This window comes from Polypterus senegalus, chromosome 16 (genome assembly GCF_016835505.1).
Source record: "Polypterus senegalus isolate Bchr_013 chromosome 16, ASM1683550v1, whole genome shotgun sequence".
Taxonomy (NCBI): domain Eukaryota; kingdom Metazoa; phylum Chordata; class Cladistia; order Polypteriformes; family Polypteridae; genus Polypterus; species Polypterus senegalus.
Genome location: NC_053169.1, coordinates 18,496,762 through 18,522,245, shown reverse-complemented (window position 1 = coordinate 18,522,245; position 25,484 = coordinate 18,496,762). Strand labels below are relative to the sequence as shown.

General features: G+C 39.4%; 1 protein-coding gene and 1 long non-coding RNA gene across 3 annotated transcripts in view; one reads left to right on the top strand and one right to left on the bottom strand.

Annotated features, from left to right (window-relative positions):
* Window positions 1-274: 274 nt before the first annotated feature.
* LOC120516429 lies at window positions 275-15,171 on the bottom strand. 2 transcript variants are annotated; one of them, XR_005630843.1, is made up of 3 exons: window positions 15,065-15,171; window positions 13,251-13,412; window positions 275-835 (listed from the first exon to the last, which is right to left on the bottom strand). It is a non-coding gene; the product is annotated as an uncharacterized LOC120516429 (long non-coding RNA). The 2 variants fall into 2 exon arrangements; XR_005630842.1 differs by lacking the exon at window positions 15,065-15,171 and adding an exon at window positions 14,588-14,716.
* Window positions 15,048-25,484, top strand: part of abcc10 (ATP-binding cassette, sub-family C (CFTR/MRP), member 10) — a 51,707-nt gene continuing 41,270 nt past the window's right edge. The window contains exons 1-2 of the mRNA XM_039738078.1: window positions 15,048-15,444; window positions 20,223-20,408. Coding sequence (XP_039594012.1) covers window positions 20,248-20,408 — 161 coding nt within the window. The 5' untranslated portion in view covers window positions 15,048-15,444; window positions 20,223-20,247. The remainder of the gene's footprint in view (window positions 15,445-20,222; window positions 20,409-25,484) is intronic.

Here is a 25,484-nt window from a genome sequence, read left to right as displayed (position 1 = left end):
ATTATACATTGAAAATTTCATCAACGTTGACTCAGCCATTTTGGACTAATGCATAGTTTCTCCCTGGTACAATCCACCCTTCCCAGTGAAATGTTTAAAATGCCATCTAGCCTTAATTTTCAGTTGGACCAAGAGCAACCAACCTATGTGCAACATTTCGTTAAAATCGATTCAGCTTTTTTTTGTGTAATTGGTGAACAGACAAACAGACAAGATATGGTTTGGGGGATGAAACGAAGTCCTTAGTGTGTAAAACAGAGAAATGACATCAAACTCATAAGACAGACAAGGTATTACAATTTCATTTACAGTATATACATACATGGAGAAAAATACTGAGAAAGTTGAAACTAGTGAAAATAAAAAAGAGACAAGTAAAAGTACAAGTTGATACCCTAAAGAGTAAAAAAGGGCAGGTGTTTCCTTACCAACGTATGCGTGCTACTGTTGGGTTAAAAAAAAACTATACAAGGAAATACAGGCCTCAGTGCCTGACTGCACACAGCCTGCACAGTCCTCTGCCCACTCAGACCACCAGCCTTGTTTAAAAGGAAGTGTGGCTTGGTGACTAAAAAGGGCTTAGTGTTATCTCTCTTGATTAAAACAGAACCAAATAAAGCAATTTTAGAAACCCTGAAATATCTGCAAATGAGAGGAGTACTTTCAGTCCAGAGTTAAGTTGTCATCCAGCAGCTTCTTATTTTTTCTTTTTCAAACTTCAAGCAACATGATTTGTCAGTTTGTAGTGAACCCTTTGTGTGGAGGGGTCTCTTCATTCATTTATTTTTTTTACATCCATTTTCTTTGATCTTTTTGTTTCAAGAAGTCTTGGTTCCTATTTAAAAAGAAATTCTTATTAATTTCCACTAGGGGTCATCAGGAATATCCATTCATTCATCCATCCATTTCCAAAACCCGCTTATCCAGAGCAGAGTCAGGGGGCAGCTGGAGCCTACCCCAGCAAGCATCCGGTGCAGGAACAGGCAGAAACAACCAACCCCTGGACTGGACGCCAGCACATTACAGAATGAATTAACAGAAATACACACACATACGCACACACCAGGGCCAATTAAAGGATAAGTTTAATCACTTTCAAATCAAAGTTATTTCTTCACAAACATGGCATATATGCATTTGCCGCCTAAAACTGTGTTCTAAAGTTAAGTGTTTTCTATAAATTTTAAAGAGTACATAGTGAGTCCTGGCATTTTTACAATGAATCCTATGGTGTAGTAGGAAAATAAAAGCCTGAAAACTTACCGAATACATCGTATTTGAGTTTCGATAAAAGACAACATGCCTTCCGTATTTCCATGTTTGTGACAACAAAAAGTATCTGGAAATACTCATTTTATCACATATTCTTGGCACTATTTTTCTTGAGGTAGGGATATGTTTTCAATTGTGTGAGTTCACACATAAATACCAAGGAAATCAAAACCAAACCAACTATGTGGCACAAAAAGTTTACCACGATTTGGTCTTTCAAGAGGAAACCACGATCTGGGGTAGGGGGTGAAAGAATATTGCACAGGAAGACTAAGTGCCGAGTTATTGCACATGACTGGTCATCCTTTAAAATTCTTTTTTATCTGTTCAAAAATTACATGTATAAAATATTTTACAATGGGTGTGTACTTTCAAAACACGAAGCAATACTTGACAACTATCTTGGCTTAAAAAACTGATGAATTTGGTATGGTTTTTATCCTCCTCTGGCTGGTGTTTAAGGCCATGCTTTATGAATTTTTCAGTTTAATTTTGTATATTTTGTTTTCAATGCTTGCACTATGTTCCGTGTGTTGTGTCAGTGGACCCACAAGTGCCAGGGCCACCAGCCGATCAACCAGAAACTGCCCACCACCCTAAAAATCTGGAGGGTCCTTTACAGTTCCTGGCAGTTACAATACAATACAATACAGTTTATTTTTGTATAGCCCAAAATCACACAGGAAGTGCCGCAATGGGCTTTAACAGGCCCTACCTTTTGACAGCCCCCCAGCCTTGACTCTCTGAGAAGACAAGGAAAAACTCCCAAAAAAAACCTTGTAGGGTAAAATGGAAGAAACCTCGGGAAAGGCAGTTCAAAGAGAGACCCCTTTCCAGGTAGGTTGGGCGTGCAGTGGGTGTCAAAAGTAGGGGGTCAATACAATACAATACACAGAACAGAACAATTCCTTAATACAGCATAATAAATTTTAGAAGTACGTTTTAACAGTAGATGGTATGACATAATTAGGTTTGGATATTTTTAGAGTCCTGGAGACCTCATCCATCTAGCTGCCTCCCCATTTGGCCATGCCACGGCTGAAACGTTGCTCCGATGAAAGGACCCCTCTTTCCCATGATTTACCTGTGATCCTCCATCAGGGATGACTTTAACATAGGCAAGGAAAACAACTTGGTAGGTGGGCCGTGGCAACAATTGCCACATTTGGGTACCGAGAAAAGAAACAGAATAGGTGAGGGTTAGTATTCAAATATAATTATCATGTTACTTATGTTATAGTGCTAATGACTAACAACAGAGATGCAGTCTGTACAGTTAATCAGCAGCTCTAGTCAGGATATGCTAAACTGAAGTAGTGAGTCTTCAGCCGAGATTTAAAGACTGAGACTGAAGGGGCATCTCTTATGGAAGCAGGAAGACCATTCCACAGTTTAGGGGCCCTGTAACTAAAAGCTCGACCTCCCACTGTTATTTTATTAATCCTTGGAATCCTAAGCAGACCGGCATCTTGAGATCTTAATGTGCGCTCAGGTTTGTAAGTCATGATAAGTTCAGACAAGTAAGTCGGACCTTGGCCATTTAATGCTTTATATGTTAAAAGGAGGATTTTGAAATCTGCCCTAAACTTAACTGGGAGCCAGTGTAAAGATTTAAGAACTGGGGTTATGTGTTCATATTTTCTTGTTCTTGTAATAATTCTTGCAGCGGCATTTTGGATTAACTGGAGGCAGTTCATTTTGATTGCACTAGTTGTTTGGTAAATGTGTCTTTTTTGCTGTGCTTTGCTATTTTGATTTATTGGATTTTTGACTGTTTGCTCTGTTTTTCAACTTTGTCTTTGGATTGTGTATTGGGACTTTTTCACCTTGAATTTCCATTCCTGGCAACCCCTTTTTGCCTTGTGTACTCTGTGGAACTTCATGTGCATACACAGCATTTTTTTTTGATAAAAAAACTCTTATTTTATGAAGACTAGGGGCTTTGCCCCCCTGCTCGCTTCTCTTGCCAACCCCCCTGCCTGCGCTACGTGCTAACCTCTTTGCAGTTCTGTCGCCTGTGTATGGGTATGCGGTTATACAATTTAAACAGATATTTATTTTCATGGAAATTGTTACATATGCATAATAGAACTATTTTACATTACAGCGAGTAATTAACCATATTAAAAAAGAGAAAAATGTAATAATTTGAAAGTAAATTTTTCTAAAAGTAAAGTTATTCTTTACGTAACACGATTTTGTTCTGTTTGGCTTTGAAATTGATACGCAAATACTTCTTAAACTTACACTTTTGCTGTAGAACTTCAGTTAAAACAATTTTTTGAATTTTTGTCAATATCACATTGAATTTTAATTCTGTGTTTGGACTTTCATTGTGACAACACAACAAATAACTGCCTGTGATTGAATTTTGTTTCTTTCTCTCAATTAAATTAAACAACTTTTTCGAATGTTTGTCTCTGTGATTTGTAAATTGTCTTTGCAAAAGCTATTCTAATGGGAAAATGTTAATGTTTTAATATGAAGGGCATATCAAGATCTCCTTTGGTGTCTAATGTTATCCCCTGAAGATGTACTACATTACCTTTCTTGAATACATCCTTCTTTTTACAGTAATTCGTGCGGTGGAAGACCGGACAGTGTTAACGGTTGTAGATATTCTACTGGATATTGTAAGTTGATGTTTTCATCTTCTGCATCATCACCACCAACTGTTTTAGCCTAGTCTACTGATACGCATTTAACCAATTTGCCATGTAACCAATCGCCATTTTTGGCGTTAATTCGTTTGACTTCATCATTTCTCGGTGCTAGGATTGCCTGTGTACTCATTTCTTCTGTTGATAACCCTTCGTGATGAAATTCTTCAATAAGATTTGGACATAATACATCTTCTTTAATTGGGAACCTAAAGTGAGAAAAACGTTAAAATTTATAAGAGCTGAGAGAGCAGAAACTGTGTCTGTATATGCCAAATTCATTAGCCTCAGGTGAACCATTTTGATGTAAGAAACACATTTTTGATTTTGTCCCCTCAATAATAGCCCCATTTCTTAACAGAACTTTTGAAAGGCCTTCAACTTAAAATTTGAAGCTGTGTCAAAAGTAGCATGCATGTAAAATTAATTTCATGAACTTCGACACAGGAATTTTGGAGGGATGCATTTTTTTGAATCAATCTGTTTTACAACCAGCCTTCCTGATGGATTCTGGTTCAGGTTTATTATACATTCAAAGTTTCATCAAGGTTGACTCAATGTCAAAAGCATTCACACAAATGAGAGGTGAGATTATTGTGTGCGTGGATGAAAATGGTTGAGAGGAGGGCGTGACTTCCTCGTGTTGCAGGATTTTTTTTATATAACAGGGAGATTCTACATAGCCCTATATGTTTCTAGCCAAGAGGGTTGATGGGATTTCCCCCTCTAGTGGGAATTTTTGGAAGTGTTCTTGCGACTCTCAGTCTGCTTATAAAAGAGTTGCCACTTTATATCCAAGGTGAAGACTCAAACCTTTAGTCTGGCATATCCTGAATACAGATAATGAATAGCAGTGCATTTGCACTTCTGCTTGTTAGTCATTTGTACAAAGATTTAAATAATACAATGTGAGGGACCAATGGGTGAACCTTGCCTGGCCAGGAGACCATGAGCAAAGAAGGACAGCTGGGAAGTGGAGGCATTCCTGTGCCATGCCAGGACAAGAAGATGCTGCAGCAGCAGCTACACCGAGGTTGACATCCCAGCAACCCCAGAAGGACATACTGCCTGGGCTGGTGGGTCGGGGACACCGGGACAGTGGGTAACTGCCTACTATGGGCAGAGCGTCCCCCTCTACACAGGGTGGTAGCATTCTGTCTGAAGGGTTCCAGTATGGGCACTCGTGGAGCAGCATGGGAATTGTGGTCCCATGGTTCTGCCCTGCCAGGTTCTGTGGGGGCCACCAGGGGGACAGCACATGTATTGTTGGGGTCCTGCCTGACTCAGAAGTGCTTCTCTCACTGGGTTATGCATTAAGCACTGGAAATCCTCCCGGGTCGTGGTTTAAAAGTGAGCCCTCCTCTTGACTCAGGGGCATTAAGGCTCAGTCAGAGTCAGAGGCGAATGTGGCGAAGGAAGTGGAACAGAGACTGTTTAAGAAAGTATTGTTGCCATTACACCTCTGTGCTTGCACGTGGATTGCTGTGTGTGTAGTTGTGTCTGAGGTTTAGGGCAACACAACATCCTCCAGAGGCCACAACAATAATTACAGTATAAACCATTAGTAATCTTCCTCTTTCCTGTTACTCTTCATGGTGCCCTGCTGTGGCACTTGATGCCACTGCTCGATTGCCAAGCTGTTCTCTTGACATTTGAAAAGTCATTTGAGATATTGGCAACCTTGGAATCAATGGATGAAAAGATTGTGTTGTCAGATTAGACAGACCAGCATTGACTTTAATGTTGAATGGCCAAAAAAGGGTGGGTGGCCAGTTGGAAGAGGTCTCCAGGACTGTATTTGTGTCTGACTTTGTCTGTTATAACAGGTTTAGTTTCTCCAGGGATGCTGCTTTGAGTTTTTGTTTTCCTTTCTTCTATTGTCAACTGGCCATAATTCAACGATTGATTTTTGAATAATTTATATAAAAATAAACTGAATTCAGTTGAAAGGAATAAATAATGCTGCTTGACTATGAAAAGCTTTCATTTGCCAGATAAGAATACTTAACAGGGTGCCTATAAGGAAGTATCTGAGGGTCTGCCCCCGCCCTTTCTATGGTCTGCTGTTTGCCCCTCCCATCTGTGTCTGTTGCTATGCAAACCATATTGCATGGCAGTCACATGATGGAGGCAAGGGTAATAAAACAGGGAGCTCAGATGGTGGCAGCTGCCCAGCACAGTGTACTTTGAGCCTTTTTAACTCTGATCTCGGCTTGAACCCTGATGGCTGCTGCATTCATTCTTGTGCTTTGACCTTTTTTTGGGTTCTGCTTTTGTCTCGTGCTCATTGGAAACTTTTCCAAGGTTATTTGCAGTATGCCTCTTTTTCAGTCTTACTTTTTGATTATGAACTTAAGCAAACCACTTTTTCCTCAAGGTTCATGATGCCAGCTGCACATTACACAGTGACACACCCTGGGGTTTGGCTTTTCCTCTGGAGAAGCTGACGTTGAGGGGTTATATACAGGACATTTTAGCCTCTCTGATTAAAAAGTGTGAGTGTACACCTGACAGGTGGCACAAGGGTGCACTGGGCAGCTTTTCTGCTACAGAGCTTTAGGGTCCTGGGTTCAACTCGTCAGCTGATCACTTTTTGTATGGAGTTTTCATGTTCTTGTAGTGTTCTCCACATATTTTGTTTCCTTTTATATGCTTAAGATGTGCAGGTTCATTTGACTGATAAACTCTAAAATGGCACTAAATGAATGACAGCACCATGTGTGTTTCAATTTACTGCGCACAAAATGGCAAAAAGCATTACAGGGCTCAAACTATCCAATATCCAGACCCTTGCTCTCCTCTAGTCTAGAACCCCAAAACAGGCTTCAGCCAAAGTAGCATAGCCCCAAATGGAAGGCTTCTTTGTGCTATGTTTTAGCCGAGGATACTTCCCTAGTTTATATCTATATTCCTTTCCCTCGTCATTTTTGCTCATTTTACAGTTTGAATAATTTATTATGATTATTGCTGTTAATATTGTAACAGTATGTATTACTGTTTTTATAAGTTTTAGAGTTGTTTATGTACTTTTCTGTAAAAGCCTTTATGTTCCACATGTTTGGGGATCCCCCAAAGGTGGGACCACCCCTTTCATCATTACTAGAGACCTGCCCCAGGCCCATAAACAGAAGGGGCTTGCATTTCGTTGAATGCACTTTGGTGGAGTTAGGATTTCAGCTCACGAGTATTGCTGTTTGCATTGGATCTTCTAGTTATTTTTAGCTGTTCTTGTTTCTGTTTTTAGGATTAAGATTTAGAAGTTTGTATGGCCACTTGTTTGTTTGTTTATTGGCAACTTCTTTTACATCTTTTTTGCTCTTTTGGGCATTTTGTTATATTCTTCTGTTTTTGTAAATAAAGATGTTTGTCACCCATCTCTTTTCAAGCTTGGGGTTTACAGTAATCCTCTCTCTTCTGGGACATTTACATTATATTTTAGGACTTTTATCTTTTTGCAGCTGAAGCCCAATTGGCCAGGTGTAGGCGGAAGCCAGCTAGTTGAGTAGCCACTCAGCCCGCAGAGCAGTGAAACTTTTCTAGGCGGGCTATGTTTGGAGTCTGGCCTGATCTTTGGCTTATTTTTGGATGCCTCACACCCCTTTGGTCATTTTGTGTGCTTAATTCATAACACTACGCCTGTAAAGGTTCAAAATGGAGCATAGGATTAAAGAGTTCAAAAATACTAATAAATACTCCAGAAATATAAAAATGTCATTCAGGGGAGAGGAAAAACCATAAAACCAACAAAAGGCCAACAAAATCCTTTATAAATAGGCAATTTATGTATCTCTATACTGTATATATGGAATCCAATGTCTGTCTCTATGTCTGGAGAAAACTACTTAACAGGGTTTTTTTAATAACTTGCTTGAACATTCCGGTTGATTTTGCGACTTCTAGTATCATATTTCGCTTGCAGCAGTGATTTATTCTCGCTAATCTGAGACAGAGGCTGCAGGCTGAGGGGAGAGGGAAGCTTGATGTCAGTAGTGGGGAGCTGGACGGGCTCTCCTCACTCATGCGCCAGCTTCCATTCCAGTTGGTCTACCTCTCATGATGTGTTGGAATCCACCTTACCTCTGCCTAGCTAGCGATACATGTTTATTTATTTTTAAAGTTTGTCCTATTTCACTACTATGGAGCCGCAGGGGACAGCTAGTAATCAATAAAAAGAGAAGGGAAAAGTTTAAAAAAGCAAAATAAAGGGAAAAAAAGGGTTTGCCTACTGGGTCAATCTAATGCAAACAAGTCCAAACCCAAAATCTAATAGCAGCAGGAGAAGGAAGCAAAAAGGCCACAAAAAAACCCAGAAAATACAATAATACTCACCATTACAAACCTTTTTCTGGCAATATCAATGAACCTCTGAGGGACTTGTTTCCCAGCTAGACTATAAAGGCTGAGGGCGGTTCCTCAGCAGTGGTATGGCGATGGCCCCGTCTCTTAAGGTTCCACCCATAAAAATCAAGGAATATATCCTTTAATCCCCAATATACAATACATAAATTTTAAATTTCACATACAGACATATGAAAAAGTTTGGGAACCCCTTCTCAGCCGCCATAATAATTTACTCTCCTTTCAACAAAAAACACAACAGTGGTATGTCTTTCATTTCCTAGGAACATCTGAGTACTAGGGTGTTTTCCAAACAAAAATTTTAGTGAAGCAGTATTTAGTTGTATGAAATTAAATCAAATGTGAAAAACTGGCTGTGCACAAATGTGGGTCCCCTTGTCATTGTGCTGATTTGAATGCCTGTCACTGCTCAGTACCGATTACTGGCAACACCAAATTGGATGGATGAGCTCGTTAAGCCTTGAACTTCATAGAGAGGTGTGTCCAATCATGAGAAAAGGTATTTAAGGTGGTGAATTGCAAGTTGTGCTTCCCTTTGACTCTTCTCTGAAGATTGACAGACAACATGGGATCCTCAAAGCAACTCTCCAAAGATCAGAAAACAAAGATTGTTGAGTCTCATGGTTTAGGGGAAGGCTACAAATAGCTATCTCAGAGGTTTAAACTGTCAGTTTCAACTGTAAGGAATGGAATCATGAAATGGAAGGCCACAGGCACAGTTGCTGTCAAACCCAGGTCTGGCAGGCCAAGAAAAATACAGGAGTGGCATATGTGCAGGATTGTGAGAATGGTTACAGACAACCCACAGATCACCTTCAAAGACCTGCAAGAACATCTCGCCGCAAATGGTGTTTCTGTACATCGTTCTACAATTCAGTGCAGTTTGCACAAAGAACATCTGTATGGCAGGGTGATGAGAAAGAAGCCCTTTCTGCACTCACTCCACAAACAGAGTCGCTTGTTGTATCAAATGCTCATTTAGACAAGCCAGATTCATTTTGGAACAAAGTGCTTTGGACTGATGAGACAAAAATGGAGTTATTTGGTCATAATAAAAAGCGCTTTGCATGGCCAGAAGAAGAACACCGCATTCCAAGAAAAACACCTGCTACCTACTGCAGATTTGGCGGAGGTTTCCATCATGCTGTGGGGCTGTGTGGCTCGTTCGGGGACTGGGGCCCTTGTTAAAGTCAAGGGTCGGATGAATTCAATCCAATATCAACAAATTCTTCAGGATAATGTTCAACCATCAGTCACAAAGTTGAAGTTATGCAGGGGTTGGATGTTTCAACAAGACAATGATCCAAAACACAGTTCAAAATCTACAAAGCCATTCAGGCAGAGGGAGAGGTACAATGTTCTGGAATGGCTGTCACATTCCCCTGACTTGAATATCATCGGAAATCTATGGGATAATTTGAAGCAGGCTGTCCATGCTCGGCAGCCACCAAATTTAACTGAACTGGAGAGATTTTTGTATGGAAGAATAGTCAGAAATACCTCCATCCAGAATCCAGATACTCATCAAAGGCTATAGGAGGTGTCTAGAGGCTGTTATATGTGCAAAAGGAGACTCAACTAAGTACTGATGTCATATCTCTGTTGGGGTGCCCAAATTTATGCACCCGTCTAATTTTGTTATGATGCATATTGCATATTTTCTGTTAATCCAATAAACATAATGTCACTGCTGAAATACTACTGTTTCCATAAGGCATGTCATATATTAAAAGGAAGTTGCTACTTTGAAAGCTCAGCCAATGATAAACAAAAATCCAAAGAATTAAGAGGGGTTCCCAGACTTTTTCATAGGACTGTAAATAGAACAGCACAAACAACACATCACAGATATATTTTCACCAGAACTTGTTCCCTGGTGTATGATTATTTTCCTTTTCTGCATCACCTTTGGTTTTTGTAAAGTCTAATATAGGCTTAGGACAGTCCTTAAGTAGTGACATCAGGGTGACACTGTCCTGGAAGTGAGCTGGCAGGTAAACTGTAGAGCAGAACCGGGAGGAGTGAAAAAGAAAGCAAAAAGGGTTGAAACCGGTGGACCATAAAAGGCAAACAAAGACATAATGGAAGGCAAAAATTGTATTCAAAAAGATATAAGCAAAGAGGCGAAAACCGAACGAGACTCATAAGAAGATCTTCCAGGAAAGATGTTTGAAAAAGTTTTGGGATTCACAGATTGGTTATGGAAGAGAAGCCCTTGCTGACCCTTTTTCCCATTGCGTTGATTACAAACAGGTCACCTTTGAAATGTGGGGAAAGGACATAATGACGGATACTGAAAATAGCAACGATCAAGGACCCAAAATGGCACCCAAAACATTACCAAAAAAAACAGCCCCTAAACCATTAAGAATATTGAGTAAATAGCGATAGGAATGGATTCCCTGATTTCAAAAACCCCCAAGTCAAGTATAAGATAGCACCATTACTGCATATCCAAATGAGCCAACAGAAAAACCAAATCATGACAGGCACCGCCTCTTGGAGCTCCAACCTCAAAATACTTGAAGAAAGGAGAACACTGGATACATAAATAGTAAATAATAAATATATCTATGTATTATATAAAAAAAATCTTAGGTCGAGATGTGATTTTCTTGGAGACACTTTAACGTCCTGTGAGATAAGGAGGACAGCTGCTGTACAGGCTTTTAAATGTTTGAAGCCCAGCGCGACATGCAGATCACGCAGCACGGCACAAGCAGCAGCAAGCAAGCTGATCAAGCATAGAGGAGGTAAAAAAAAAACGTATTTGTTTCCCATTCTATCACCGTTTAAGAGGGAGTTTCGGAGGTGTGACCTCATCTCCTTAGTGTGTGTTCAGCCCCCCTCTTCATAACACGAGCGGCAGAGACGTGAAGTGGGTGGCGTGTAGCTCGCCCCGGGGGAGGAGGGGTGGGTGAGCAAAGCGAGCAGGAGGCAAAGCCCCCTAGTATACAAATACATTGAAGGTGTGAAAAATAATATATAATATTATAATATATAATAATATTTTCCAAAAACGAACAAAGAAGAAGCAGAAAAGGAAATTAAACACAATTCAGAACACAAACCCTGGTTGTAACATAACACTGTGATGGACTGACACCTTGTCCAGAATTGGCTATAGCCATTGACACTGGCACTGATTGGCCCTCCACCAGTCTGTATTGGAATAAGTGAGTATTTTAAAATATGTGAACAGAAAATTAAAGTGCCATGCATTGAAGGATTAGGACAGATTGTACACTTTAAATGGTTCAGGATTGCAGGAGCCTGAGCCTAATGCAGCAACACTGGGTTTAAAGAAGGCAGTAACCATGGAGGGGTACCAGCCTATGAAAAGGTTAACTCTGCACTGTATGGAAGATAGGGGGCACTCTAGAGCCATCCCTAAAATTATGCTGCATTCCATCTGAAATGGGAAGTTGGAATTTTCAAGTGGAAAGCCACCTTAAATCGGGATTTCCAACTCAGAAACTTGGGGCTGGTCTGTCAAGCCCAAGTTGGTCTGACTTCACCTCATGAAGTCAATCCAAAATGGCGACAAACACTGCAAACTTTACTGAGAGCTGTAGTATTACAATGTTTTCTAATACTTCTGTCTATTTGTGTCCCATTAAATCAATCGCACACACAGGAGTATCCAAAGTCTATCTGTGGACATGTTGCACAAGTGTTTGGATATGCAAATACCCCATACAGCGTTGTTAACAATTTCTATTTATTCCGAATGAGAAAGTACAACAAAGGTTTTCCTGGACGGTTCCATATTGTTTTCTTCTAATGTTTTACCAGAATGCGATCAACTCGGGTGTGACATAATTTCCAGCTCTGATATCTGAGGTAAATGGAACACAGCCTCAGAACAATACACACAAATTCAATATATGAGTCAATTTCTTAACAATTTAAAGTAATATATCACTCACACATTTTAAGTCTCAAGCTGATATTGTCTCAAGAAATTCATGGCTAATAAAAACTGAACCAGAATAGCAAGGACCCCCACACCCACCTGAGGAGTCTGAGACACGAGAAAGATGAGTAACTAAGGCTATTGCTTTAGTTTTAAAATGCAGATAATATCAGTGCTGACAGAGTTGTAAATAGATCAACCAATGATTGGGGGTCAAAGTACAATAACCGGTAATGCCAGGTGGATAAAAACAAAAGTATAATCCAAAGTCACTTCCATTTATAAGAGGGGCACATTACTATAAGTTTTTTAGTGAAATTGGAGTACAACTTCATATTGCGCTTTTTGTATTTGTGCATCATGTGTTGTCCATTGAGTTGCTCTCGCACGTTCTTTATTGGTGAGTATGTAAACTTTCATAGTGCACTATTATATACAGTTTATGAAAGATACAGTATGTCTTCCTTTAGCATAGAGAAATATGTACTCTCTGCTTAAGTATGTCACTCAAGTCATGTTAAAATATAGATGTAAAAAGGTAAAGTACAACATTTTGGGATGAGAGGCTTTAATAAGTTTGCATGGCCTGAGACAGGATGTACTGTTTGGTACAACTTTGGGATAAAGTAACTGATCTTCTGAGGGGTGTCAGAGTCAAAAAGGGTGTTCTGGGGACACAAAATTAGGTGCTGGAAGAATGTGCCAGACCTAAAAGAAGTAAAACTGTGGGTGTAAGTGCAGACAGCCCTTTTACAAATCGCTGAGACCCTAAGCACAAACCTTAAAGGGGCTGTCCTGTGTTATTCTGGGAGGCTGGCACGTCATCAGCCACTCTTTACGTATACACCTGTCACTGGCACGTACGGCCCACAGAGACTTAAATGGGATAAGCAGTGGAGAAAGTATGTTAGCCTTTTAAATGTTTTTATGGTAGATGTGCAGTATGGAAACAGTACTGTATGAAGGGAGCTGAGCAGCTGATTGAATGTGCTCAACGAGGGAACATTAAAGTGGCCACATCCACTGCTTGGTGGAACATTTACCTTTGCGGACTCACATCTCCAGAGTCTTGGATTCATCTCTCAGCCCATGTGGTGTTTCTATGGTGTCGATTCATTCTCCTGGTGTCCGTCTTGGTTTTAAGTCCCACATCTCGGAGACCCAAGTGGGTTCTTAAGGCTTCAGCACTCTCAAGTGCACCACCCCTAAACAAAGAGAAGTATCATTTAAAAATGATTTACACATATTTTCTTTGTTACTATAGTACTATAAAGTAAAACACCAAGGTCTGTGTGTCCAGTCCCTCTGAACAATCTAATTGGTCAGTCTGCCTTTGGTCCGATTGATCAGTTTACTTTTGATAATGCAATGAAAAAGGAAGAAAAAGGACGTGCGAGTGTGAGACGCACAATGAAGAGTAACGGCGTATAAGGCACACTGAGAGAGTCACCTTCAAAGTTGGCAAGTATGTAATTGAACAGTAAGTGAGAAAGGCGCCTCTACAGTACGGACAGTCTGAGAAGCAGGCGATATGGGAAATGGTCCCACAACCCTAATCTTAACCACAGTGTAACTGGGCATTTGATGGGCTTTTCATGACTGACGTTGTGGCCATTATTTTATGTTGAGGAGTTACTGTACATGACTAACCTTATTGATATTACAGGCAGCAATTACACTCTGTTGGAGATGGGTGACCAAATGGCATATGACAGATAAGTATGCATGTCACAAACATTATTAGTAATAAAATGCATTGCATTTGCCATTTCAACAGATGGCTCATCACAAACATTAACACTACTTTTATGAATCCCATACCAAATGGCATATAACAGAGACACATGCATTGTATGGTGCACTACAAACGTTAACGCTGAGGTCTACGTTGATTACTTAGATTACAATCTCTCTTAAGATGGGTGGCACAGCTAGTTTTAAAATATCTGTACAACATAAACCACAACTCTAGAATTTTGTGCATGTTTCTAATTCATTTGACTTTTATAAATGCTGTCCAGATTGTTTTGTTTTTATTCATCGTGTCCCGTTTAGAAAATACCCCTGTTTTTAAATAGCGGGTCATTTAATAAATGTCAACGGTAAAATGTTATTTGATATAATTTAAACAACGTGCAACTCCACCCTGACACACTGGTGTTGTGCACCGTTTTGGAACTACGAAAATAAAGTTAGCCTATTTGTATGTATTCTTGTCAAATAAAATTGGACAAAAGTAAAACTGATATAACCGATCTTGTCTGTCGACATAACTTATTGTTTTGATATTCATTAAAAAGTAAGGAAATATCCAAACCGCAAAACACACGTGCTGCGCCGGAGTAAGGACAGTATATAAAGTAATATAGTATATAGTCACCAACGTGCATTTTACAGTAACTTCAAACACTGCAACAGAACAAGAAAAGAAAACAGGTGATGCGCTCTGGACGCAGGAGGTGGAGTACATCATCCTATCAGAGCTCTTCCTTTCGGGTCGAAAATCTACGGAAAGCTGTTTGGGTAAAACTTTTTAGTTGTTTTAGGTTGGGCACATCATCCAATCAGAACTCCTCCTAGCATCACGTGTTTCTGTGACGTTCGGCTTGTAGTCTTGGCATAACCATTCATATCACATCGATCACGAATCTTTATTATTATTATTATTATTATTGGGTTAATTGATGTCAATCTTAGTCTTATCTTGTTGTCCATATTTTGTAAAATGACTGGCATAACTTTAGTCTCAACACTTAATACTTCAAAAGCGCCACACGTAAAAATTCCGATTAATATGACAGGTTTAAATAAACATCACACTTTGGTCTTCGATAGCTGGTTGAATGCGGTGGTATACCGTGTAGCTTGTGGCCCAGATCGCACACCACAGAGTTCAGTTCTGACTGTCCAGACGTTGCGGATCGCGAAATGACAGGCGCCAATCTTTGCAGGTTCATCACTTGAGGATATGCCATTACGGAAGTGCACATTAGCGCCGAGCAGCGACCAAAGAGAAGAAGTGAAGTTTTGCACTCTTGACTTGCTCTCAAACAAATGTCGTCCCACTAAAATGAGAACGCAGCCGTTGGGTTCCGAGGAACAATGAAAGAAGAAAAACGCAATTGCAGGAATAGTGCAGAAAGAATCTGTCATACACTACTGACAATTTAACAGAATGAGCACGACGCTCTGTATCTCAGCAATAGACGGCGACGAAACCACGATATAATAACTCAGGTGAGTGTAAGATATGCTATTATTTTAGATTAGTTTTTAAAGCGGTTATCAAAGCCTGTGTACTTTACTCCTGGTCACTTGTCTGTCATCTGCTGCCCCGTGCACAAGACAAGACAAGGCGAGCGCTGCCGTCCACCAGCCGGCAGTTTCGTTTTTTGTATCGCAGTCTCACAGCTGAGCGTGAATCGCAGAAGAGAACTTGTCATTTGGCATGGCCACATTTATTTATTTAATATAATAAACTGTAGCAGTTAGACAAGAGTTCAAATAATAGCAAACCTTTTGCTTTATAGAACTGTGTTTGCATTGATTTTAGGGCTTGCTTTCGTTTTCCTATTTGAATTGAACACAAAATCTATTTGGTGGACCAGCTACTCGATGAGGTCTATGGCTCGATGGAAAATAAATTAATTGCGGCTACAGAAGTACAAAAACATCGGTGGTTGTACAGAAATGACAAATTAAAGGATATCTGAATAATACGTTACCGTAAGCGTACACGTCATCAACAATGGGCAACTTTAAATTACACGTGTATGCTAAGTGATGGCATGGCGCCCGTCCGGGTTTGGTTCCTGCCATGGATCGAGTACTACAGGAACAGGCTCCATCTCACCCTGTCCCAGAAATGGAATAGCAGATTAAAAATGGATGGGATGTATCCAAAATGGGGATGTTATTTTTTAGATAACATTGTCTTCATAGATTAGTTTGTTACATTTTTGTAAGCGTATTTCTGCTAGAAAAAAATTAGAACACTCAAGATGAGAACAGGCCATTCAGCGCAACAAAATTACTAGTCTTATCCACTTAAATCTTCCAAAATAAAGTCTAGCTCTGAAGGTCTCCAAAGTTCTCCTGTCTGACACAATGCTTGATCACTTATTCCATGTGTCTGTGGTTGTCCATGTGAAGAAAAACATCAGTACTTGTGTACTAAACGGATGGCAGGTCCTACCCATTCTAGTGTTGGGCTCCGTGAGGGACGCTCCCCAGTTGCTTAATTTTTGGTGTTTAAATTATAAAACTGATATACCCCAACCACAAATACTAACCTTAAAGTTAGTGGGGGTGGAGCATAGTTGCCTATAGGTCCGTAATGTTAATGTCCCCTCTGGGTGCCTAATGTTAAAAACGAAAATCCGATTTGTGTCACTATAATAGACAAGGATACTAGCCGTCCTTTTAGTATACAAGTACCAAAATGTCCAATGTTTGTGTGAAATTTACTCCTAAGACATTTCCAACTGTGTCCCCATGTTCTTGTTTTAAATTACGTGTCAATCAACTGGACTAATTCAATCATGTCTCCTCTTAATCTCCTTTTGCTTAAACTGAAAAAGCTCAGCTCTTTTAGTCTTTCTTCATAATTCATCCCCTGTAGCCCCGGAATCAGCCTAGTTGCTCATCTCTGGACTTTTTCTAGCACTGCTATGTCCTTTTTGTAGGCTGGAGAACAAAACTGCCCACAGGACTCCAGATGAGGCCTCACTAGTGTGTCATAAAGATTGAGCAGAACCTCCTTGGACTTGTACTCCACACATCTGAGCGCTATATAACCTAACATTCTGTTATCCGTCTCAATGGCTTCTGAACACTGTCTTATTAGATTTGAATATTAGTCCTGTATTCATTTGCAGATGAATTTCAGTAATTCTGACATTGTACACACTGTGATGTGTAGTCAGTGGCACTGCGCTGATTTTAAATAAATAAATGTACACACATTTCTTATTTAAAGTGCTTATCTGATTTAATGACCCCACTCTATTTTCTGTGAAAAATTTGAAGCATCTTCATAAAGGAATGCTTTCTTTTGACTTTTGTTTTGTTGGTGGTGGACTTGCTCATTTTCATACATATAAACTTCAGATATTTGTGATGTCAGAGGAAAGTAGAGATAACGCAGTTTGACCCAAGGTGAATATGCACACTCCACACAAAAAAGGTTAGAACTTTAGAGCCTCAAGGTAGAGGCAGTAAGAAGCACGCTGCCTGCAATAATTAAGAAACATAAGAAATTTGAGAAACGAGAGGAGACTATTCAGTCCATCAAACCCATTTGTTTAGCTAAATTGTCCTCATATCTCATACATATTATTCGTGAGGGCTCAAAGGTTTTGGCTTCAACTCCATGTTTTGGTAGTTTGTTCCCAATTCCCACAACTCTTTGCTGGCTTCAGTCTTAAATACACATCTCTAAATTTCCACTGATGTCCTCGAGGACGTGATTCACCCTTAAGGTGAAAGAATTTTGCTGGATCTGCTTTAGCAATGCCTTTGAGGATTTTGAAGAACTGTATGAGATCCCAAGGCAGTCTCCTCTGGTCGAGACTAAACAGATTTAATTCTCTGAGTCTGTCACAGTAGGACATGTTCTTAAGCCATGCGATGCACCTGGCTGGTGTTCTCTGAACATCTGTCAAGTGCTGCTTTGTCTTTCTTGTAGCATGGTGACCAAAACTTCACACGATACTCCAGATATGGTCTTACTAGTGAGTTGTATAGTTTTATCATACCATTCCTTGGCTTAAATTCAACAGTTTTTATGGCAAAACCTAACATTTTGTTTTTCTTTTTAATTGCTTCTGTACATTGCTTAGTCGATGAAAACATTGTGTCAATATAAACCTCTAAATCATTTTCAGAGGTCACTTCCTGTAGGTCAGTCTCTCCCATCTTGTATTTATAATTGATGTTCCTGTTGTCCACATGTCACACTTAGCAGTTTTCAACATTAAACTGCATTTTCCAAGTGCTTACTGAGTTTTGAAGATTGTCCAAATCTTTTTGAATTCTTCTTGCTGTTGCCATCCCTCCAGTTTTAGTGTCATCTGCAAATTTGGAAGTTTACTAAACTATACCAGAATCAATGTCACGAATGTAAATAAGAAAAAGTAACATGGGTTTGAAGACAGAACCCTGAGGCACTGCACCGATGACCACATTGCATGGGGAGCATTCTAATCTCATCTGTACTCTTTGTCTCCTGATGATTAACCAACTTGAGGTCCAGTTTTGGATGGTTACCTCTGATGCCTACAGCTTCTAGTTTTAGAATTAACCTTTGGTGTGGAACAACCGAGTCAAAGGCTTCTTGAAAGTCACACTAAATTATGTCATATACTTTGTTTTTGTCAATTGTTCCAGTTGCTTCTTCAAAAAAAATGTAAAGGGTTGATTTGGCAGGGTTAAACCTGTGATGCCTGTTATTTAGTAAATTATTTTAATTTAGATACATTTCTAATTTATTTCTGTAGAGAAAAGCCAAGCAAAATGACACCTTTTATTGGCTAACTAAAAAGATTACAGTATGCAAGCTTTCGAGGCAACTCAGGCCCCTTCTTCAGGTAAGATGTAATACAGAAACTGAAGTTTCCTGTGTTTATATCCACACACTAGGACAAGAAACAACAATGGTAAATGTTTGAATGAAAACTCTTAAATGTAAAATATTAATAGGTTCATTCAGGCTAAGATTAATTTAACAGGAGATAGAAGAACAATGTATGGTCAAGATCTTTAGATAAGATAACTGTCCAATAAAGTCCTTTGAAGTTTGTGAAGTTTTTCAAAACAATGCAGATCTGTAGTCAGGTTGTCTGTGTTATTTCTTATAATAGTCTCCATGGCAGGTTTTCTTCTTAAGACTGAAAATAATGAATGTTTTTTTTTCAGTTTCCACTTTGAAATCTTTTATGTTTTGTGTTCTAGCCAAAATTGGCCCTTTTCAGCCACATAACATTTAAAACAAAGCATTCAATAACAGCATACTGAGATAGCCAGCCAGTCACTAATAAGCTTTTGCTTTCCATTAATATACCTCAGTCTCCAACACCAACATCGGGACATTGCCATTAAGCCACTAAAACTTGATCAAATCTTAGAATTTTCTAAAACAGAATTGGCAGCAGTAGAAAGATCATACATTTATATTCACGGGGAATATCAATACGCTCTTACTCCATCTGTGCAAGTCAGTGATTATTAATACCATTTAAAATCATAAAATAAGATGTGAAGCTTTCTTAGAATCAGAGCTGACCTGCCAATCTCCTTCGACCAGATGTATTGACGTTGTCCTCGACTCTGACTTCACTGGACGTCTGTTTTTGTTTTTTTGTCACACGCTGCCTCACGACTGGCGTAATGGCAGGTTGAACCTTCTTGCTCACTAATGAGTGTAATTCTATTGCCTTTGCTGAGGTATTATCTTAATGGTTAAATTTGTTTATCTGGAAAAATCCTTGATTAATCTGTAATTTGCAAAAAAAACCCCAAAAACTTGATTAGAGTCAATTCAGGTGTTCTACAAAGTACAGCACGCTTTTCTTAAATACAACTTTCTTAGTAACAACATTTATTTATATAGCACCTTCCAATACAAAGTATAATTCATTGTGCTTTACACATGGTAGTAAGTGCAAACCAAGAAAAACAATAATTAAATAAGTATACTAAGGGCCAGATAGTCTTAATACATGAAGTTATTGTTGGTCTTTCTGTTCTGCCCTTACCGTATTCTGTTCTCTACCTTATTATTTTTTTGGAGTCAGATGAAATTAAGCTTAGAGAAATACTTGAAAGAAGTACTCTTTTATAAACACTGTTATAGTTCTGTATTTGATTGTATTGTATTACACTGCCTAACAATGACTCAATATAGAGATTATACACAATAGTGGCTTAAGTATGTTGTCTCACTGTTGGGATTATTGTTCAGTGTCAGTTTAAGTGTGCTACTAACAGTGATGACTTCTCATTCTCTTGTAATACAGGCAGTATCTATTAATTCCAAAGAATATGGCTGACTACCTCACAGAGCTGTGCCATAGTAACCCGCTGGATCCCTTACCTGTGTGGCAGAATGGTACCATTGGACAATGCTTCAATCAGCTAGTGTTGAATGCTTTACCTCACACTCTTCTCGCAGTCTCAAGTGCTTGCTATTTAGGCACCTCAAGGTAAGTAAATGGAAATTGGCCAGGACATGCTAGACGAGTGGTAGTAAATCAAAGTTCATGGCTTTCAAAACAAAATCCATTTTTATAGTGATTCAATTTTACACACCCTCAGAATTCTATCTGAAGTAAACTGATCTAGATTACAGTTTACTGAACCAGTAATTCTGCACTCTGGCATCTCTGCTAGCTTTCAGCCAGGACTAGTATGCTTTTTTTGTGTGATGTCTGGATCATCTCTTCTTGACTGTGTGAATTTGCACCTGGAATGCTGGCTTCCACTTGAAGTCAAATGGCTTTTCATTGTTTTGCAAAAATAAACTGGTGTTCTGTTTAGATAGAGTCCATGTTTTGATCTGTGTTACTTCTTAGAACGTTACTTAACTGGTTGCAGTAATTGGTTGGACCGATCATTATAAACAAATGTAAAGCTGTTTTCATGTCATTTTAAACCTTTTATAATTTTATCTCCACTTTATGCTGTAGTGAAACAAGTTTTGGTATGGACGACGCTACGTCATATCTCAAGCATTCTGGATTCAAATCTCCTACCCTATATGAAGTCTGCACTTTCTCAGCTGTTTATCTAGGTTTTATCCATCCATCCATCCATCCATTTTCTAACCCACTGAATCCGAATACAGGGTCATGGGGGTCTGCTGGAGCCAATCCCAGCCAACACAGGGCACAAGGCAGGAACCAATCCTGGGCAGGGTGCCAACCCACCGCAGGACACACACAAACACACCCACACACCAAGCACACACTAGGGCCAATTTAGAATCGCCAGTCCACCTAACCTGCATGTCTTTGGATTGTGGGAGGAAACCGGAGCGCCCGGAGGAAACCCACGCAGACACGGGGAGAACATGCAAACTCGGAAACAAGCGAACCCGGGTCTCCTAACTGCGAGGCAGCAGCGCTACCACTGCGCCACCATGCCGCCCCTCTAGGTTTTATATGTATATTTAATTTTTCCTCCACATTTCAAATGTTACTTAGTTTGATTGGTAACTATGAATGAATATAGGTTAGGTGTGTGTGAGTGTGGCCTATGATGGACTACTGCCTTGCCCAGGTATGAGATGTTGTAGGTACTATCACTTTACTACCATTAATTATAATTATTGGGTTTGGGAAAAGAGTGATTGTAGCTTTTTTACATTGTATCATTTCTTATACTTACAAATATGATTTTTTTTGATTGGTGATTAGGTTCTTCTCTCCATAATGCAAAATATGGAAATTATGGATAGAATTCACGAGGACTGAATAATGTACACTATTATATACAATGTATATTTTAATTGTTTATTATAATATTGTATTATACATATAATATAATGTATATTATAATTTATACACTGTTGTATGCATTGTATACCTACAAGTACTTGGCAGTCCACATCAGTGACAGGTTGGACTGGTCTCATAACAAAGAGAAGCTAGATAAGAAAGGGCAGGGCAGACTCTTCTTCCTTAGGAGACTGCAGTCCTTTAATGTTAGAGTAATGACATCCTTCACATCTTCTACAATTCTGTGACAGCCAGTGATTTTCTACGTGGTTGTGGGCTGGGAGGAAACATCACTTTAATAGAAGCCCACCGAAAGAACAAGCTGATTAAATAGGCAGGGATGCACTTTGGACCCCCTGGAGGTTTTGGCAAAGGAGAGAATGAAAACAAACCTGACTGCCATTAAAAACAATTCTGCACATCATCTCTCTGACACACTAACTTTGAGGAATTACAGCCAATGAATTATTCTGCAAAGGTGTGTCAAGAAATGTGACTGGAGTTCCTTTATACCAACAGCAATTCACACGCATCGTGCCTCACTGGGACTGTCAAGTCAGAAGTTTTCTTTGTTTTTTTAATTGTCTTCCTTTTTAGTCATTCTGGTGTGGGTTCAGACTATAGTGTATGTGTGTATGTTTATTTATTTATATAAAAAGCCAAATTTCCCTATGGCTATCTATCTATCTATCTATCTATCTATCTATCTAAAACTATTTCATTATATTACAAGTGCAGTCACATTTGCCAGCTGTGCAGTTTTATAACTTTCCAGCTCACTTTTGCTGGATCTTTAATACCACAGTATCAATTGTACAACTGGAAACTGAAAAGCAGTGAAATACTGTTAGGTATTAGGCTAGACAAATGAATGGTTTATCAAATAAAATATATGTTTTAACTATTATAATTACAACCCTATATTGTAATCCATCCATCCATCCATTATCCAACCCGCTATATCCTAACTATAGGGTCACGGGGGTCTGCTGGAGCCAATCCCAGCCAACACAGGGCACAAGGCAGGATTCAAACCCCGGCCAGGGCGCCGGGCCACCACAGGGCACACGTGCACACACACACACCCACACACCAAGCACACACTAGGGACAATTTAGAATCGCCAGTGCACCTAACCTGCATGTCTTTGGACTGTGGGAGGAAACCAGAGTTCCCAGAGGAAACCCACACAGACACGGGGAGAACATGCAAATTCCACGCAGGGAAGACCTGGGAATTGAACCCATATTACATAATTTCATTTTCACTTGTTCACCATTCTGAAACATTGATTTTCCTTCACTGTGTTTTCTTGATGGCACTTCCATCACAGGCACTGGCTATATCGCTGCCTGGAAAATGTCTCCTAACTTTACAAACCGTTATTGTCGGTTTCACTGGTGTTTCCAGGTTTATTTATTGTTTTTTTCTTTGATACATTTTTATGTTGTGACTATACTCTCTATACTTGTGGATATCTGAGCCCAGAACTTAAAATTTTTAATAATATCTATTTCTTTGTTATCTTGTTTTCCCTATTTTGTTGAGGAAGGCAGTTGACATGATCCTGACCTGCATTATATTGTGCTGCAGGATCATATTTGTACCTTTCCTGATAAAGAAATATAAATGTATTTCTTTCTAACTATTGTCAGACATCAGCAGTAACACACTGCAACCTATAATAATTCTTTTACATTTACATTTATATAGAACTTTTGTCATTACTCAGAGCACTTTATATAGTGAGTGGGAAGACACTTCAACCACCACTAATGTGCAGCACCCACTTGGATGATGCGACAACAGCCATTTTGCACCAGTATGTTCTCCATACATTAACTATTAAATGGTTAAGGGCCCAGAGAGATAGAGAGAGAGAGAGACAATTAGAGACAGTTGAAGATTAGGGGGCCACAATGACTAGGCCATGGTGGGTAATTTAGCCTGGATATCAGGATACACCCTGCTCTTTTTGAAAATATCTTTAACGACCACTGAGAGTCAAGACCTCGGTTTTACATTTCATCTGCAGGATGGCACCATTTTTACATCACTGTGTCCCCGTGACTGCACTGGGCCATTGAGATCTACACACAGACCACAGGGTAAGTGCCTACAGTTGGGCCCACTAACACCTCTTCCAGCAGCAACCCAAGGTTTTCTTAGATGGTGTCCCATCCACATACTGGCAAGTGCATGCGGTATGGCTTTTGACGTAGAGATGGCGGCCCAAGTAAACCCAAATTACCTAGTGTTTATTTCTTCTGTGTCTCCTTGATGCCTTTTCCCCAGAATTCTCCCACTATACCTTTGTGTGAGTTTTCTTTAAGTTTTGCATTTACATAAGAAATTTGGCAAACAAGAGGAGACCATTCAGTCCATCAAGCCCATTTATTTATCTAATAAGTAAACTGTCTCAATTTAGGTATTTAGGTCTAAATTGTTGTGTTCTCTCATTTCTATGATCTGTCATTCTGAATAAAGCACTGAAGGTTCTCAAACCTTTTAGGATTATCTATATTCCTGAATTACTTTAAGTTTAAATATAAAATGATCTTTATCTATGTCTCAGTAAGAGGTAATGGGAAACTAGTTATAAGGTAATAACATACACTATGCAACTGTACATATACATGTTTTTATTGTACACATTGATCCAGCATTCATTGCTTTTATTTTGAAAAATATTTGCACCCTGAAAGTATACATCACCTAACACAATCCTCTTAGGTCCTTTTCTTAATGGGGTTAGGAAGACATGTCAACATCAGTTATATACCTGATAACTTTAACCTCTTGCCAGTTTCACTCTTTGTGAATTCTCAATGGCCTCACCTTGAGCCCATATTTAGGAACCACAGCTAATCAAAGAATGGATAATCCAGCCCCTCGTCTCTCTGGTTATAGTAATTATACAAAGGTATTGACTTTTAAGCTTTTACTTATAAATTATATTTATTTGCACTAAAGCCAAAAACTGTGTATATAAGGTGATACACAACATCATGGGTACTTTACATCGCCATTCAGTCTAAGCAGAAGTTGTAAGGTGTTGATTATTATTTCACTTCCTGGTGTCTTCTTTTCTTTCAGGTTATGTGTTTTCAAGGATTTTGTAGCTTTAAAATAGCAAATTTTGGGGTTGAGGGCCACTCTAGTACCCAAACATTATACACCCACCCACAAACACCCTGGTAGCAGAGCATAATGACATTAAATTTTGCATGAAAATGCCCCTTACATTCATATTATCAGGAGGCTCACTGTCCGCTTTATAAAATTCCTAGCTAAGTAAGTGAATGTATAACTTATCTAGGAATTTTAGAAAAAAAACCTGTAAAGTCTTGCTTAGTGTTCCATCTTCCCTAATATGCATTGCACCTCTGTTCATTAAGAAAACTTTAGATTAAGAAGCAAAAAGGCCTTTTATGTGAAAAGTTGAAAATATCCCCAGTACACTTCATATTGCAAACATGACTTTCAAGAACCTCTTCCTGTATTTATTGATCTTGTCATGCCACCCAGTTAATCCAGACCAGGGTCTGGGGACTGGAGCCCACCCCAGCTAGCATAGGGCACAAGGCAGAAACAAATCCCTGCCAGTCCACATACTAGAGACAATTTTGCATTGACAGTTTACCTAACCTGCATGTCTTTGAGCAGTGGAAGGAAACCAGAGCACCCGGAGGAAACCCACACTGACATGGGGAGAACATGCAAACTCCATGTAGGGAGGAAGCAGGACTCAAACCCTGGTCTCCTTACTGCGAGTAACAGCAC